Source organism: Bos taurus, chromosome 12, assembly GCF_002263795.3.
Source record: "Bos taurus isolate L1 Dominette 01449 registration number 42190680 breed Hereford chromosome 12, ARS-UCD2.0, whole genome shotgun sequence".
In the NCBI taxonomy this organism is placed as follows: Eukaryota; Metazoa; Chordata; class Mammalia; order Artiodactyla; family Bovidae; genus Bos; species Bos taurus.
Genome location: NC_037339.1, coordinates 76,426,764 through 76,442,617, shown reverse-complemented (window position 1 = coordinate 76,442,617; position 15,854 = coordinate 76,426,764). Strand labels below are relative to the sequence as shown.

General features: G+C 44.0%; 1 protein-coding gene across 6 annotated transcripts in view; it reads right to left on the bottom strand.

Annotated features, from left to right (window-relative positions):
* CLYBL (citramalyl-CoA lyase) overlaps positions 1–11,917 on the bottom strand; it is a 231,633-nt gene extending 219,716 nt beyond the window's left edge. For all 6 annotated transcript variants that reach the window (NM_001435063.1, NM_001435064.1, NM_001435062.1 and 3 more), the window contains exon 1: positions 11,824–11,917. In NM_001435063.1, the coding sequence (NP_001421992.1) occupies positions 11,824–11,888 (65 nt within the window). In that variant the 5' untranslated portion in view covers positions 11,889–11,917. The remainder of the gene's footprint in view (positions 1–11,823) is intronic.
* Positions 11,918–15,854: the final 3,937 nt, after the last annotated feature.

Below are 15,854 nucleotides of genomic sequence, written 5' to 3'. Positions count from 1 at the left end.
GGGCTTCTGTGCTCCGTCTAAAACAGGCATTAACAATTGCCAAAGGGTGGCAGGCAGTAGTCCAAAGGTCTACTGATGGATTCCTAGATAAACAAAATGTGGTATAGACACATAATGAGATATTATCCAGCCTTAAAAAGGAAGGAAATTCTGATTCCCCATAATATGGATGAACCTTCAGGACATTATGCTAAGTGAAATAATCCAGATGCAAAAGACAAACATCGCCTGCTTCCACTCACAGGAGAATACAGAATAGCCATTCGTAAGACAGAGAGACTAGCGTTTACGGGACTGGGGGTAGGGGGATGGGGAGTCACTGTTCAGTGGGTACAGGGTTTCAGTCTCGGATGAGGAAAAGGTTCTAGAGATGGATGGTGGTGAGGGCTGTAAAAAAAAGGTGACTGTACTTAATGCCACTGAACTGTACACTTTAAAGTACTTAAAATGGCAAATTTATGTTATGTGTATTTTTACCACATGAAAAAGGCACTAATCTCCAGATGCAGTATCTTTCATCCAGCAAATCTCTATCAGCCATTTACTGTGGGTCAGGTACTGCTTCAGGGTCAAGGTTCAGAGCAGTGGGATAAACAGACCAAGCCCACGTTCTCAGGAACACGGGGCTGGGGGTGGAGGCAGACAACCTACAAACAGATAAGCGTACAGTACGGCAGGTGGGAGCGAGTGCAATGGAGAAAGATGCTACCGGGGTGAGACGGGGGGAGTGTAACAGTGTAGCAGGTGAGGCTGTGCTTCGTTGGGAAAGACTCCTCCGACGGGTGACGTCTGAGCAGACTTACAGGGACAGAGTGCTGCGGGCTGACCCACGACCCTGAGTAGCTGGAAGGGGCAAGAGGAGGGAGGGGGCAATAAAGAAGCCCAGAGCTACTTCTTAAATGTCTCATAAACTCTCATATCCATTGGGTCGCAAAGAGTCGGACACGACTGAGCGACTGAACTGAATTCAAATTGTCAAAGGGACCGTTTATAGGTCAGTATAGAAAGAAATATGCCTTCTACATCTATGTGTCTTTCATTCACCTTAAAATGAACAGGAAAACCTATTCCCCTACCTTTTACTAAGATGCACGCCTCTCAGGAGACAACTTACATCGTTCATTGTTAGAGCGCCCTCCAGTGTCTCTGTATGACAACAGCATCTGGCACGGATTTTTTTTTCCCCTCTCCTGAATTTTGGTATTTGGCCAAAGAGTAAAATGGGCATATCATCCTGCTCACAAAGAATCCTGTGAGATTAAGTAAAACAACAAGTCAAGTGGAAGTGCTTTAAAATAAGCCTGCGCTACTTGTAAGTTTGTGCAACATATACATATGTGTGCGATGATGTAAAATGACTATATAAACTTTTAGAAGGTTCATGTTTTAAAATACACTTTTTTTTTTAGCAATATACAACTTTCAGCTAAAAGGCAAACACAATCTACCACTAAATTTTAACGCTAATTTTACTAGGGGTGGCAAGTGCTGTCTTTACAATTTTTCAGTATTTTGGGGTTCTAAATATCAATATTTGAAGAGACCTGCATATACTCACAGGGAATTTTGGTCACTCTGCTTTCTTGGTCAGAAACACGGCATGGGGTAAATGATGGTTACATTTTACATTTTGGAGTATAAACTTTAGGAACTTTTACTTTGCATGTATGTGTATAGCTTGTATATTATATACAATCCCATACAAAGTTTGTCAAAAAGATTGAAATCATACTATGTGTATAGTTTTATAATCTCTTTCTGGCACTTATCAATTTACTGTGAGAATTTTTTATGTTAAAAAAAAGAATACAGAAAAAAAAAAGAATACAGCATGGGGAAACAGTTCAGACAGACTTGTTCACACCAAGCAGCCTATTAAAATGGAATCCTTACTTTCTCATGGAAATTGGTTTTGGTTCCTTTATTATGGAATCAAGCACTTCTGTCAGTCTCAAAGCCTTAGAGGAAGACGTTACATGCAGTGTAGTTCTGAAAAGAACTAGAAGTTTAACTACGTGGCCATTTGCAGAAACACTTGTAGGCTGGGTCAGTGTGACGTTGAGGCCACAGAGGGAAAAGCCACCAGTGGTTGTAGTCAGGAGACGGGGCTCTCTCTAGGCCTGGCACCACTAGCTGTCTGACCAGCAGGAAAGAGTCTCTGCTTATTCTACTGTGCACGAGTCTACTGCTGCCAAGGAAAACGTGCAAGTAGGCCTCCAAAAGACATACTGCAATCCAGGTACATCCAGCACCATTTCTGGAGGGCAATCTGACAACAAGCATCAAAAAGCTTAAAGATGTCCATACTCTTTCACCCAGCAAGTTCACACACAGAAAATCACCTCCAAGAACTTAAGTAAGGGTAGCCACAGAGACCTGAATATAGGGACATTTATCTGTGCATTTCTTAAGGAAAAAAAAAAAAAATTGGAAATACACACAATGAACATCTGCGGCTATATACAGAGAAATATATATGTGATGGCTGTGGAACAACAGTAAACACCAACGCTCAAAGATTAGTGTGTGTGTGCTCAGTCATGTCTGACTCTTTGCCATCCCATGGACTGTAGTCTGCTGGGCTGTTCTGTCCATGAAATCTTCCAGGCAAGAATACTGGGGTAGGTTGCCATTTCCTACTCCAGGAGATCCTAAACTTTAACCAAAACATAAAATGAAAGCAACTAAATAAAAAGTCATCTTAAATCTGGCTTATAATTGAAAAAGGAAGGAAAGGAGGGAGGAAGGAACGGAAAATAAAACAAAGAAGGGAAAGAAACAAAAAAGGAAGGAAGCAGGACTTCCCTAGTGGTCCAGTGGTTAAGAATGCACTTTGCAATGCAGGGGACACGGGTTCGATTCCTGGTCGGGGAACTACGATCCTACATGCTGCGGAGCAACTAAGCACACATACGACGACTAGAGAATCCTTGCACCGCAAAGAAAGATCCTGCGCACAGCAACTAATGCAGCCAAATAAAGAAAGAAGAAAGGAATGTCAATTCTGGGACCCACTTATTGTCTATATCATTCAAATGAGTTATTTAATTGATAAGGTATCTTCAAGTAACAACATGAAATAAATTAAAACTTTTATGAATTATAATGGATTTAAATGTACACCCAAAGTGACCTATATGAAAACACAAATACTATTTCTTTGGAATTTTCTTTATTGATTAGTAAAGTTTTAAACTTAAACTGTCAAGATCATCAGCAATGCACAGAGGAATAAATAAGAAACATGTAACAACAGAACACAGCCCAGCTGCATTCAGAGGCAAGAAAGCATTTTGTTTTTACAACTAACAACTCTTCCATTCTTAAGAATGTCATCAAGCCCACCAACAGCCACTCCCCAAGGAGCCCAGCTTTCTTCTCCCTGTCTTCCTAACATCTCAGCCACATGTGCCTGTGGGCTTCCCCACAGGGAATCAGTCATGTAGAAAACAGCAGCTCCTACAGAGTGGCCACTGCAACATTTAGTTAAGGAAACTGTGACCAGAGGCTGTTTTCAGAAATTACATCCATCAGACCTTGGCTGTTACAAAGCCATCGCTGGAGAAAATAACCACTTGAGGAAAAGTGCCGATGCTCAGCAGTGTCAGCCACCCCAGATGCTACCTCACTGACCGTGTGAGGCTCGACTACAACCAAGCATACGCGCTCACCTCTCAGACTCCGATGTGACTTCAGAGAATACCCATCCTCAATGCCCCATTATGGAGTATTTCTAGAAGAATACTTATGCCATAAGAAGTGCTAATGCCACTCAAACATTCCGCGAAGCAGGGGTGCTCAGAAGAGTGCCCTGAGAGGACAGAGACTTCGGTGGCTACAGTTATTCAGAGTAGAATAAAGAAAAGTACATGTTATGAAACTGTCCTCCAAGCCTTTCTGGATCCGTGGGGCCCAGAGGTGAGCAGGTGAAGGTTTTTCAGTTCAGGTTTCTGCTCCAGCCTTTCCTCCCTACCCTCAGCCTCTCCCTTGGCCAACCCAGTGACGTTCCTCTCAGCTTGCACCCACACAGATGGTTCTAACCCACAGCAAAACTCTATAGCAAATGTACAAACGGTACAATGGGAGTGGAAGCCCTACACAGCTGGAATGGGTCCACCAGCGAAGCTTATGCTAATCTGCAGACTTGGCACAGCCTTGCTGGCGCACAGCCCGTGGCTGGGAATTTCCCTCCAGCAACATCTGCTCCAGGAGGCACCACCCACGTGCATGTGCATCTTCCAGTACAGGCCGAGCTACCGCTTTCAGTTCTTGCTCACCAGGTTGGTTCAGTTCAGTTCAGTTCAGTCGCTCAGTCGTGTCCGACTCTTCGCGACCCCATGAATCGCAGCACACCAGGCCTCCCTGTCCATCACCAACTCCCAGAGTTCACTCAGACTCACATCCATCGAGTCGGTGATGCCATCCAGCCATCTCATCCTCTGGTGTCCCCTTCTCCTCCTGCACCCAATCCCTCCCAGCATCAGAGTCTTTTCCAATGAGTCAACTCTTCGCATGAGGTGGCCAAAGTTTTGGAGTTTCAGCTTTAGCATCATTCCCTCCAAAGAAATCCCAGAGCTGATCTCCTTCAGAATGGACTGGTTGGATCTCCTTGCAGTCCAAGGGACTCTCAAGAGTCTTCTCCAACACCACAGTTCAAAAGCATCAATTCTTTGGCGCTCAGCCTTCTTCACAGTCCAACTCTCACATCCATACATGACCACAGGAAAAACCATAGCCTTGACTAGACGGACCTTTGTTGGCAAAGTAATGTCCCTGCTTTTTAATATGCTATCTAGGTTGGTCATAACTTTTCTTCCAAGGAGTAAGCGTCTTTTAATTTCACAGCTGCAGTCACCATCTGCAGTGATTTTGGAGCCCAAAAAAATAAAGTCTGACACTGTTTCTACTGTTTCCCCATCTATTTCCCATGAAGTGATGGGACCAGATGTCATGATCTTCGTTTTCTGAAAGTTGAGCTTTAAGCCAAATTTTTCACTCTCTGCTTTCACTTTCATCAAGAGGCTTTTTAGTTCCTCTTCACTTTCTGCCATAAGGGTGGTGTCATCTGCGTATCTGAGGTTATTGATATTTCTCCCGGCAATCTTGATTCCAGCTTGTGTTTCTTCCAGCCCAGCGTGTCTCATGATGTACTCTGCATAGAAGTTAAATAAGCAGGGTGACAATATACAGCCTTGACGTACTCCTTTTCCTATTTGGAACCAGTCTGTTGTTCTATGTCCAGTTCTAACTGTTGCTTCCTGACCTGCATATAGGTTTCTCAAGAGGCAGGTCAGGTGGTCTGGTATTCCCATCTCTTTCAGAATTTTCCACAGTTTATTGTGATCCATACAGTCAAAGGCTTTGGCATAGTCAATAAAACAGAAATAGATGTTTTTCTGGAACTCTCTTGCTTTTTCGATGATCCAGCGGATGTTGGCAATTTGATCTCTGGTTCCTCTGCCTTTTCTAAAACCAGCTTGAACATCTGGAAGTTCACAGTTCACGTATTGCTGAAGCCTGGCTTGGAGAATTTTGAGCATCATTTTACTAGCCTGTGAAATGAGTGCAATTGCGCGGTAGTTTGAGCATTCTTTGGCATTGCCTTTCTTTGGGATTGGAATGAAAACTGACCTTTTTGGTTACTGCCCACTAGTTTTACTCTGGTTTTACCTCATTTCCCACCAACTCCTGTGTCCAGGCCACGGGCATGTCCCCTGCCTCCAGGCCGCCTGGTCTATCTACTCCCTTATGGTATTTCCTATTTCCTCAGAGTCTCTCACCTCTTCTCTGCAGCCCTACTCCTAGCAGAGGCTCTTTTTTCCTCAAAAAAAAAAAAAAAAAGCATTCCAAATACTCTTTCCCATCCCATTCTTTTAGTTGCTTATTCATGTCTGGCTCTTTCTGACTCTAACGGACTGTAGTCCACCCATCCCATTCTTTTAGGAGGCCATTCTAGAAGGCTCTAGCTCCAATTCTTGGACCTCTGGTCTACTATCTTAGATCATCTTTACTCCATCCTTCAGCCCTTCCTTTCTCTATCTCTAGGGTAAATAACCATCCTTCTTTGCCTGAAACAGGATCTTCCTGGAATGTGGGACCTTCAATGCTAAAACCAGGACAGTAGTCCTAGGCAAGTTGAGACAGTTGTTCCCCCTATCTCCCTGAACTAAAGTTTCTTTCTGCCTCATAACCCAAAACATAATTTTTTGTTTACAGTATCCCATTTAGCTTCTCACTATGCATTTGGGCAGCTAAAGTCAATTTCTAATGATGCCAACAAACATTTAAAAATACCTAACACTTCGCATTGAGCTTTTAATACCAAGTCAAGTGACAAAGTACACATATTCTTAGAATTCTGAGTTCTTTTCAAAATGCTCACTCAGAAGTTTGTTCTTTTTAACCCTGGCCTCCTCTTTACCATTCTTTCTACAAAGGCTTTTCCCCTTGCTCGCTCACTGCTTGCATTCTTCTATGCCTACAGTTTCTCCCCTCTGCTCCCTTCTTCTTCCATCTCCATCCTCCATTCGAGTGGTTATCAAAAGAGCAAACTAAACCCAAGGTAAGTTGAAGACAGAAAATAATAAATATTGGAACAGAAATCAATGAAATTAAAAACAAAAAATAGTTCTTTAAAAAGATCAATAAACTGAAAACTCTAGCCAGACTGATCAAGCAAAAAGCAAAGAAAAAAGGACTACAAATATCAGGCAGAGAGAGCAAGTCACTACTGACAATATGAATATGAAAAGGATGACAGGGCTGGAGGCAGGAGTGAGGGTTAATTGCAAAAGGGCTCAAGAGAACTTGGGGGAGGCAATGGCACCCCACTCCAGTACTTTTGCCTAGAAAATCCCATGGATGGAGGAGCCTAGTGGGCTGCAGTCCATGGGGTCGCTAGAGTCGGACACGACTGAGCGACTTCACTTTCACTTTTCACTTTCATGCCTTGGAGAAGGAAATGGCAACTCACTCCAGTGTTCTTGCCTGGACAATCCCAGGGACGGGGAGCCTGGTGGGCTGCCGTCTATGGGGTTGCACAGAGTCAGACACGACTGTAGCGACTTAGCAGCAGAAATTCGGGGGTGATCTAAAACTGGCCCATAGGGATGGGCTGCACAATTCTGTATTCAAGAATTGTTGCATACAATACTCTTACCAGCTGCTTTAGCTATTATCAAGGTTCTGGGACATTCTAAGCTTGATTTTCTGGAAGCTACAGTGTATCACCTTGCTGATAATAATGCAAGGAATGCTGCCCTTAAAGGGACCAACAGCAGCCAAACTTCTGTCATGATCCATAGGGATATTTCCACAAATGATCATTTAGAAAAACTTGCTAGAGAAGCCCAACAACTGGCTTCAGAAAAACAAATCCAGAAATTACATAACTGTTGATTTGATAAAAAGAGAAAGCTCTGGTTTGGACAAAACAAGCACCCAGTCCTACCAGAGACACTAAAATTCCCACTCCTCACCCCCAATCCTGCATTAAACCACTGGTCTACTGACAAATGATGGAGAAGGGAACAGCAACCCACTCCAGTAGTGTTGCCTGGAGAACTGCATGGACAGCGGAGCCTGGTAGGCTGCAGTCTGTGGGGTGGCAAAGAGTTGAACACGACTGAGCGACTACACAACAAAAACGGACAGATGACAGCCCTCATGCATCAATACTGGTGGGGAAATCAACAAGGCCACAAAAGGCGCCTGCCTCACGTGTTACACGGTCCAAAGCACAATCCAGGGAAGCCATTCTTACTGCTCCCAGATATCTCAACCTGTTTAATGAACCATCTGAGGTCTGGCAAATGAATTTTATACATTTACTCCATCTAGTGTTTCACTCATGGCCTGTATGTTTCCCACTGGACCAAAGGCTTCCCCTGCAGAATTCCTCTCAGATTTCATAGTAACTGAGGAATCCATTTTTACTGGCCAGGCACTTCAACAAGTATGTGCTGTCCGTTTGGTTTTACAACACTTTGATTGTACTTGCCACCCTCAATCATCTTGTTTAGTTAAACACATTAACATCATTAAGACTCAACTGGCAAAATCTGTAGAGACTCTCCAACTATTTTGGCCAAAAGCATTCCATTGATATTTCTAAATCTCAGATCCACCCCTTTGAAACTCATAAACTTGCAACCTTTGGAACAGTCACAGAATGTCCAATACACTTGACTCCTGCTTCTTTTGACTCACAGCTGATAAAAGCAGAGATACGCCAATATTGCAAAGGCCTAACTGGTGCTGTTAAAAGTAACCATGTTTTGGTAGAGCAATCTTTTCACAGTGTGCCCTCAGGAAATGAAGACCTTAAGCATCACACACTGATTGCAACCTGGAGATTTCATCTTTCGGAAAAGACACGTCCAGAACTCTCTTCAATCTCATTGGAAAGGCCCCTATCGAATACTGCTAACCAACCACTGTGCCACCAAACTCCAAGGAACAGACTCCTGGATTCATGTGACACCCATGAAGAAAGTGCAAAGTGTGACTGGAACTGCGTGTCATCTGGTGACCTGAAAGCAAAGATTTTCCAGAATTGAAGAATATAACAACCGATGAGACAGCTTTCTATACACATACAATACGTAAAAACAATCATCTCATAAAAAAGAAGAAAAGGGAACTATATAGATATTTCTATTTTCTGGAGTTAAGTCAGTATAAATCAAAAGTAGATTCTGATAAGTTAAGATATATACAGTAATATACAAACAATTAAATACTATCCAGCCATAGGAAGGAATGGAGTTCTAATACATGCTACACACCATGGAAGACTCTTGAATTATGCTAAGTGAAATAAGCCAGAAACAAAATGACAAATATTGTATGATTCCACTTATATGAAATACCTAAAAGAGGCAAATTTAGAGAGACAGAAAGTAGATTAGAGAATACCAGGTGCTAGGGAATGAAGAGTTACTGTTAATAGGTACAGAGTTTCTGTTTGGAGTGATGAAAAAAATGGGGGGATAATGATGATGTCTGCAAAGCACTGTGAATATGATACTGCCACTAAACTGTACACCCAAAATAGTTAAGATGGCAAAGCTTGTTATACATATTTTACCACAATTTTTTAAAGAGGCATATAGTAAGCCTGAGGGCAACCACTAAAAAAATAGTGAAAAAAATCATTAAAGAAATAAAAAATATCATGTAAGAAAATACTTAATGCAAAAGAAAGAAGAAAGCAACAGTAAAAGAATATAAGAACAAAAAAGAGATGAAACATATAGAAACCAATACCAAATAAATACAAGAAAGGAAAACTACAGACTAACGTCACTCATGAATACAGATGTAAAACCCTCAAAAAATATTCACAAATCAAATCCAACAATGTATACATAAAAAGAACTATAGGCCATGACCAAGTGGGATTTATTCCAGGTATACAAGGCTAGCCCAATATTCAGAAATCACTTAATATAATCTGCCACATCAACAGGCTAAACAAGAAGGAAAAAAAAAGCACCTCAGTAAATGGGGAATAAAAACCATCTATAGAACACCTACAATTAACATCAGACTCAACAGTGGAAAACTGGATGCTTTCCCTAAGATTGGGACCAAGGCAAACAGGAGTCTCATCACTCCTATTTAATGTCTTACTTAGTAAAACCATTAGCTAGTGCAACTAGACAAGAAAAGGGAAAAGAGAATCTTACTGTATTACAAATGTATGAAATCACCTCACTGAAGGGGCTGGGAAGAAAAGGTGCTAACCCAAGTAACTGTGGAAATAAGTGGAGTCTCTACGACTAAAGGGAAAGGAACTGTATCTAAGCACTGGACTTTAAAGTCTTTTCCCGAGAAGTATGGTCTAACAAGTCAGATACTGCTACGTGCACACTGAAATTGAATAACTGAGTGACTGGATAGTGTATAGTGGAAGCCAGGTCTCTCACTGTTGGGATGAAAATTTACAAACAAGGCGGGTGAGGAGGCTAGAATGATCCATGTGGTAATGGATTAGAATACAGTATGAACTCACCTTTAGCTTAATATAGGTACAGATGGTTACATGAGAAATATTTCTAGATGTGTACATATGCATGGATTACTATTTACACAAATTTCTTTGCTCTGCCAGCTGAGAGGATTTAAAAGACATTCCTAGCAGTGGGCAGTTATGTGCCCCCAATGAGGGCAGGGTATTTCTGTAAATTGGTCGGCAGCAGCAGAGAGCTGCTGGGCTGGAGAAAGGAAGGGCAGGGAAGCACCAGGGAAGCACCACTGCAACAGAGGAAAACGCTGGAGGGTCGGGAAGAGGGTTCAATAACTGCCTATCAGCAACACTGCTGATGCTCTAAAAACAAGAGAAAAGCCACCAGAAGCCAGTCTACTGGCTTGAAGAGGAAGTGCTAGACAACTGGGATAGAAAGTAAAGACACCTGCAGGCAGACTTTTTTAAGCTGACCTTGGGCACATTTACTTTTCCCATCCCCATGTGTTCTGAAGGCGCCAGGACCCATAGAATTTAACCTGGGAAGGGCTCTGCATGAAAGCCTGCTGCCATGGCCTTGGTGGGGTGTCTAAGAGTGCTGAGACTAGGCCAGTGTGCTAAGAGGAATGAAGTGCATTATGAGCTTAGCCCCAGGAGCCTTAGAAGTCAGTGACCCGGTGTAGTCACTGGACCCATTGTTGAAGAGGCCACAGAAGCTGGCCCCTTCATAGGCCAGAAAAGGACTTTCTGGAAGGGTACACCCTTTCAGGGGCTCCTCTGGCTTCACTGTTGACCCCAGAACCCAGAGACATTACCAGGCCAGGATCTAGGAAATGGGAAGGTGGGATGCACAAGCCAGGTGGTTCCTGGCATGGAACACCAGTGAGTCAGGAAGCACGGAGCAAGCAGATGTAACCAAGTTCCAGAGCCTCTGATTTTGTTTCTGAACCCAACTCTGCCATTCTCTGCTTTGAGTGTCAGTCAGCCTCTGCGAGCCTTGGTTTCCTCATCTTTATAAATGAGTCACGCAGCTTCTTTCCATGGTGATCAGGGAACAGAATGAGGGAACATATATGTGCATGTGGTTGGCAAACAAGCAAATCTCAACCAGCGGTTCTCAAAGTGTCATCTGAGGATACCTGGGGTAAGGAGGTGGCACCCTGAGACCCTGTGAAAGGGTCTTCGAGGTCTTCCCTTTTCCAACTGGTTTGTGCATGAGCCTGGAAATTTCTAGGTAAGCTTTCTCCAAGACAGGTGATATGTGACTCCAACTGTCCTTAATTAAACTGAAGACATTTTAAAAAATATACCACGCCACTTTTCTCTAATATTTTTCATTAAAGATGCAATCTGCGTTCAATTTATATGGATTTGTGATTTTAAAATGACTAAACTTTTAAATTAAAAAAAAAAGCAACAGATACAAGCAAAAACTCTCCGGGGTCCTCAATAATTTCTCAGCGAGTAAAGGGGTCCTGAGACCAAACAGTTTGGGAACCGCTGCGTGAACAACCAGGTGGAGGCGAGCCGCCTCCCGGCCCTACGTTCCTGGCTTCCCTGTGTGGGGCCGCGAGTTTTTTGGGTTTGAGAGGTCGAACGTTTGTACCCATTTTCCGGACTCAGACAACGGCCCTCCCGGACTGAGGCAAGGACATTGCAGGGGGTGGGGGCGACCCCCGCGGGGCGTTGCCGACCTTGGCAAAGGTCGAGCACGCGCGCTCGGGAGGTTCACGGCGCTCGCGGCCCGCGGGGCTTCCCGCCAGGGGCCGAGGAGGCCGCGCCTGCGCAGCGCTGAGCCGAATGCCGACCCACAGCGAGCGCGGCCGAGCGGCGGGGGACTGGGGACCAGCACTCACAGCCTAGGCAGCGCCGCCGCCGCCGTCGCTCCTCGCGCCGCCCTCCTCAGCAGACGCTGCGCCATCTTCCCGACGCACGCGTCCCGCCCTATCCGTCTCCACTTCGTCCCGCCCCTCTCCACGTCCCGCCCACTCCCCGCAAGCCACGCCCCCGCGCTCTGAGCTCCTGCCCCCTCGGGCTGTCTGAGCTTCCAGGCTGAGTTCAGATCAGTCTAATCGCTCAGTCGTGTCCGACTCTTTGCGACCCCATGAACTGCAGCACGCCAGACCTCCCTGTCCATCACCAACTCCCGGAGCTTACTCAAACTCATGTCCATTGAGTCGGTGATGCCATCCAACCATCCTGTCCTCTGTCGTCCCTTCTGCCTTCAATCTTTCCCAGCATCAGGGTCTTTTCAAATGAGTCAGTTCTTCGCATCAGGTGGCCAAAGTATTGGAGTTTCAGCTTCAGCATCAGTCCTTCCAAAGAAATCCCAGGGCTGATCTCCTTCAGAATGGACTGGTTGGATCTCCTTGCAGTCCAAGGGACTCTCAAGAGTCTTCCCTTGGTCTTCCCTTGTGGCTCAGCTGGTAAAGAATCCGCCTGCAATGTGGGAGACCTGGGTTCGATCCCTGGGTTGTAAAGATCCCCTGGAGGAGGGAAAGGCCAACCACTCCAGTATTCTGGCCTGGAGAATTCCATGAACTATATAGTCCATGGGGTCACAAAGAGTCTGACACGACTCAGCGACTTTCACTTCACTTCACTTCACTTCACTTCAGGTTGGATACTAACAGATTTCAGGCTGAAACGCGAGGCAAAGTCTAAAGGGGGGTGAGGGGTTCTTTCTTGAGTGGGTCTTTGGGTGACTGAATCCAACCCTGCCCACGCTTCTGGGTTTTTAGGGCAGCTTTTGATAGAGCTTGCATATTCCCAGCCCAACATAGCCAGATTTTCAAGGAATTTCTTTGTTGGTTTTGTTTAAATATTACCTAACAAAGTTTGTGAGCCTCATCTTGTGCGTGCCTTGGTTAACAGTTAATCCTTTATGGGGCATTTATGCCTGTAATAGGCATAGAATAGCTACTGCTGGCAGTTTTCTGGGCGAGGGAAATGCTTGTTGAAGACACCGGGCGGCACACACTACCCTTCACTCTGACTCCTTCCTGCCAGATAGCAAATACAACTCTAGCTTCACAGTCAGGAGAACACGAAGGTATTAAACAGCTTACCAGCTGTGTGGCTTTGGGCAAATTACTTAACCTCTCCCTGCTTCAGTTTTCTCCTGTAAAAAGGAAAATACAAATAGTACTCACCTCATAGGGTAATTAAAACGTATTATAAGGATATGTTGCATTAACGTATATAAAGAGCTTAAAACCTCTTCTGGCTCAGAGCACATGCTCAGTAATGTTAACTACTTATTATTATCATCACACCAATTCCTTTCTTAACACTCATTAGTGACATTCGATGAGAAGTGTTAAAAAAACAAATGAAGACCCACCTTAAAAATCCTGAGTAGACAACCCAGCTTCATCATACAATCAAAGCCTAATTTGACTTATTTTGCAAGACAACTTGACCTAGGTTATTTCTTGCTTATGCCTCTGAAAATCACAAGCAAAACTTGAACTACTTCCCAAGGTTGATATGAGGTAACCAATGCTCAATTCCTTATCATTGAAGAAAAGTCTAATACCATAAATACCATAACTAATCACTGTGAAGAATGAACAGTTACTACTTTCTCACTAAAGGAGCTACTTTGTAACAATATATCCCTGAGTCTCATTCCATGCTTTGGTTTGAGTGCTTCCAGTTTGCAAGATGTCTTTTCCATCTGTCCACAATAAACTTTTACCAATTACTACCTCGAGCATTCGTTGGTTTTACTTCTGTTACTTATCAACTTTTGACAGCGTTTAGAATAAAACCCCATCGGAGAAGGCAATGGCACCCCACTCCAGTACTCTTGTTTGGAAAATCCCACGGACAGAGGAGCCTGGTAGGCTGCAGTCCATGGGGTCGCTAAGAGTCGGATACAACGTCTTCACTTTCACCTTTCACTTTCATGCATTGGAATAGCAAATGGCAACCCACTCCAGTGTTATTGCCTGGAGAATCTCAGGGACGGGGGAGCCTGGTGGGCTGCCATCTGTGGGGTCGCACAGAGTCGGACAGGACTGACGCGACTTAGCAGCACCAGCAGCAGCAAAATAAAACCGCTGTTCTTCACCATGACTCTGAAGCCCGTACTCTAATTTGGCTCCTGCCTGTCTCTTCACCCTCGTCTCAGCCCCACCTATCTTCTTTCTGTGGGTTTTTTTGGGAGGAGGGATTTGTTTTTTTGCAGGGGTCAAGCCCCACAGCATGTAGGGACCTAGTTCCCTGACCAGGGATGGAACCGAACCCCCTGCTTTGGAAGCTTGCAGTCTTAACCATGGGACCTCCAGGGAAGTTTTTTCGGTTTTTAGCATGATAAACTCTCTCCCACTTCAGGGCACATGCTGTTCCTTTCTTTTTTTTCTTTCTTTTGTTCACATGGTGTTTCTTATCCCCAGAACTCTTATGGCCAGACTGTCGCATCCTCTCGGACATTTACCCTACCTGCCACCTGCTCAAAGCGCCTGAGCCGACAACCCGCACTAGAGCATCCTCCTGGTCTGTTTCACTGGCACAGCCGCCTGATCGTCTCCATCACCGCCCGCATCACAGTGTTTGTTTACCAGCTTGTGAATTTACTTTCTTACTGTTGCCTTTCCTCCTGTGGTTCTCAGGGTGGGAGGGAGTATGGCCATAGACAGATGGGTTTGGGAGTGTGTGGTTGTCATTTAGAAAGTAGGGCTAGGGGATGTTTGGACTTTCCCACTCACAGAAAGGCTGCTAGTGCTCTGCTCTAGAAACTCTATAGAAATAGATGTGACCTCTTTGAGAGCAGGGACCCAGTGCATCTTGTCATTGCTGTGTGCCCCCAGCACGAGGCCCAGTGACTTGCCACCTGTGGGTGTTTAATAAATATAAGATGAAAATGTTCCTCTAGCCTCATTATAATTCCGAGAACTGCCATGTGAGTTGTTATCCTTACTAAAAATGCCCCGGAAGTTATGAATTTTTTAGGTAAAATACAACCTCCAATGACTCTTTTGCTAACTGATTCCAATTTCTTTAAAATTCTGCTTGAAGAAATTATAGCTATGCCCATTCTAACCAGGACTACTGTGGTTTTATTCAACCTCTTGTGAGATTACTAACTTGTGGGTTTTAAGGATTGTTTCCTAATGTTGGTAGACTTTATTAATTTCATCTACCTAGTATACGGATTCCTGGAAGAAACTATTTTTCCAGATATAATAGAGAAAGGGATCTAGTTCTTTTCCAGGAGCTAGTCACATCTGTCTTTACTCAAGCCTCCAAAACTGAAAGAAAAAGAAAATTGTGTTTGCTCCAAGGGCACTAAAAATATGAAATTTAGCAAGTTGAATAATTCTGTGAGACCTTGCTGAGTTAAGCAATCTGGTGAGATAAGAAGGAAGGCTAACAGAAGCATCACAACTCCAGAGCACACTGGGCTTATGGGTGACGAGGGTGGGTACCAGAATAACCAATCAACGATGATCACTGTTGAAGCTGAAACATGGGTACATGGGTGGGAGTGGGATTTATTATATATTCCTCAATTTATATATGTTTAAAAATATTTTTAACAAAAAATTAAAATAAAAATCAATTCAAATAATGCCTTGCATAGAAACAGCCAGATGCAAATTTATCCAAAGGCAGTTAACCTCAGGGCCACTGACTTGCACTGGTCCCCTCCAAGTGCCCACCAGGGCACAAGGGCATTTGTTTTTGTAAACTGTACCAAAGTAAGATATTTTAACTACCATTGGTTAAGACACTTTCTTCGTCTACTCCAACTGTTCCTCTCTCAGATTTCCTTAATGTTGGATGGCGTAGGAATGGCTGCATGTATTTTGGGAGTCCAGCTAAGGAAAAGCTGAGCTGGGATATATTTGGCTTAGATTTCATAGAATACGTTTGTGTGGTT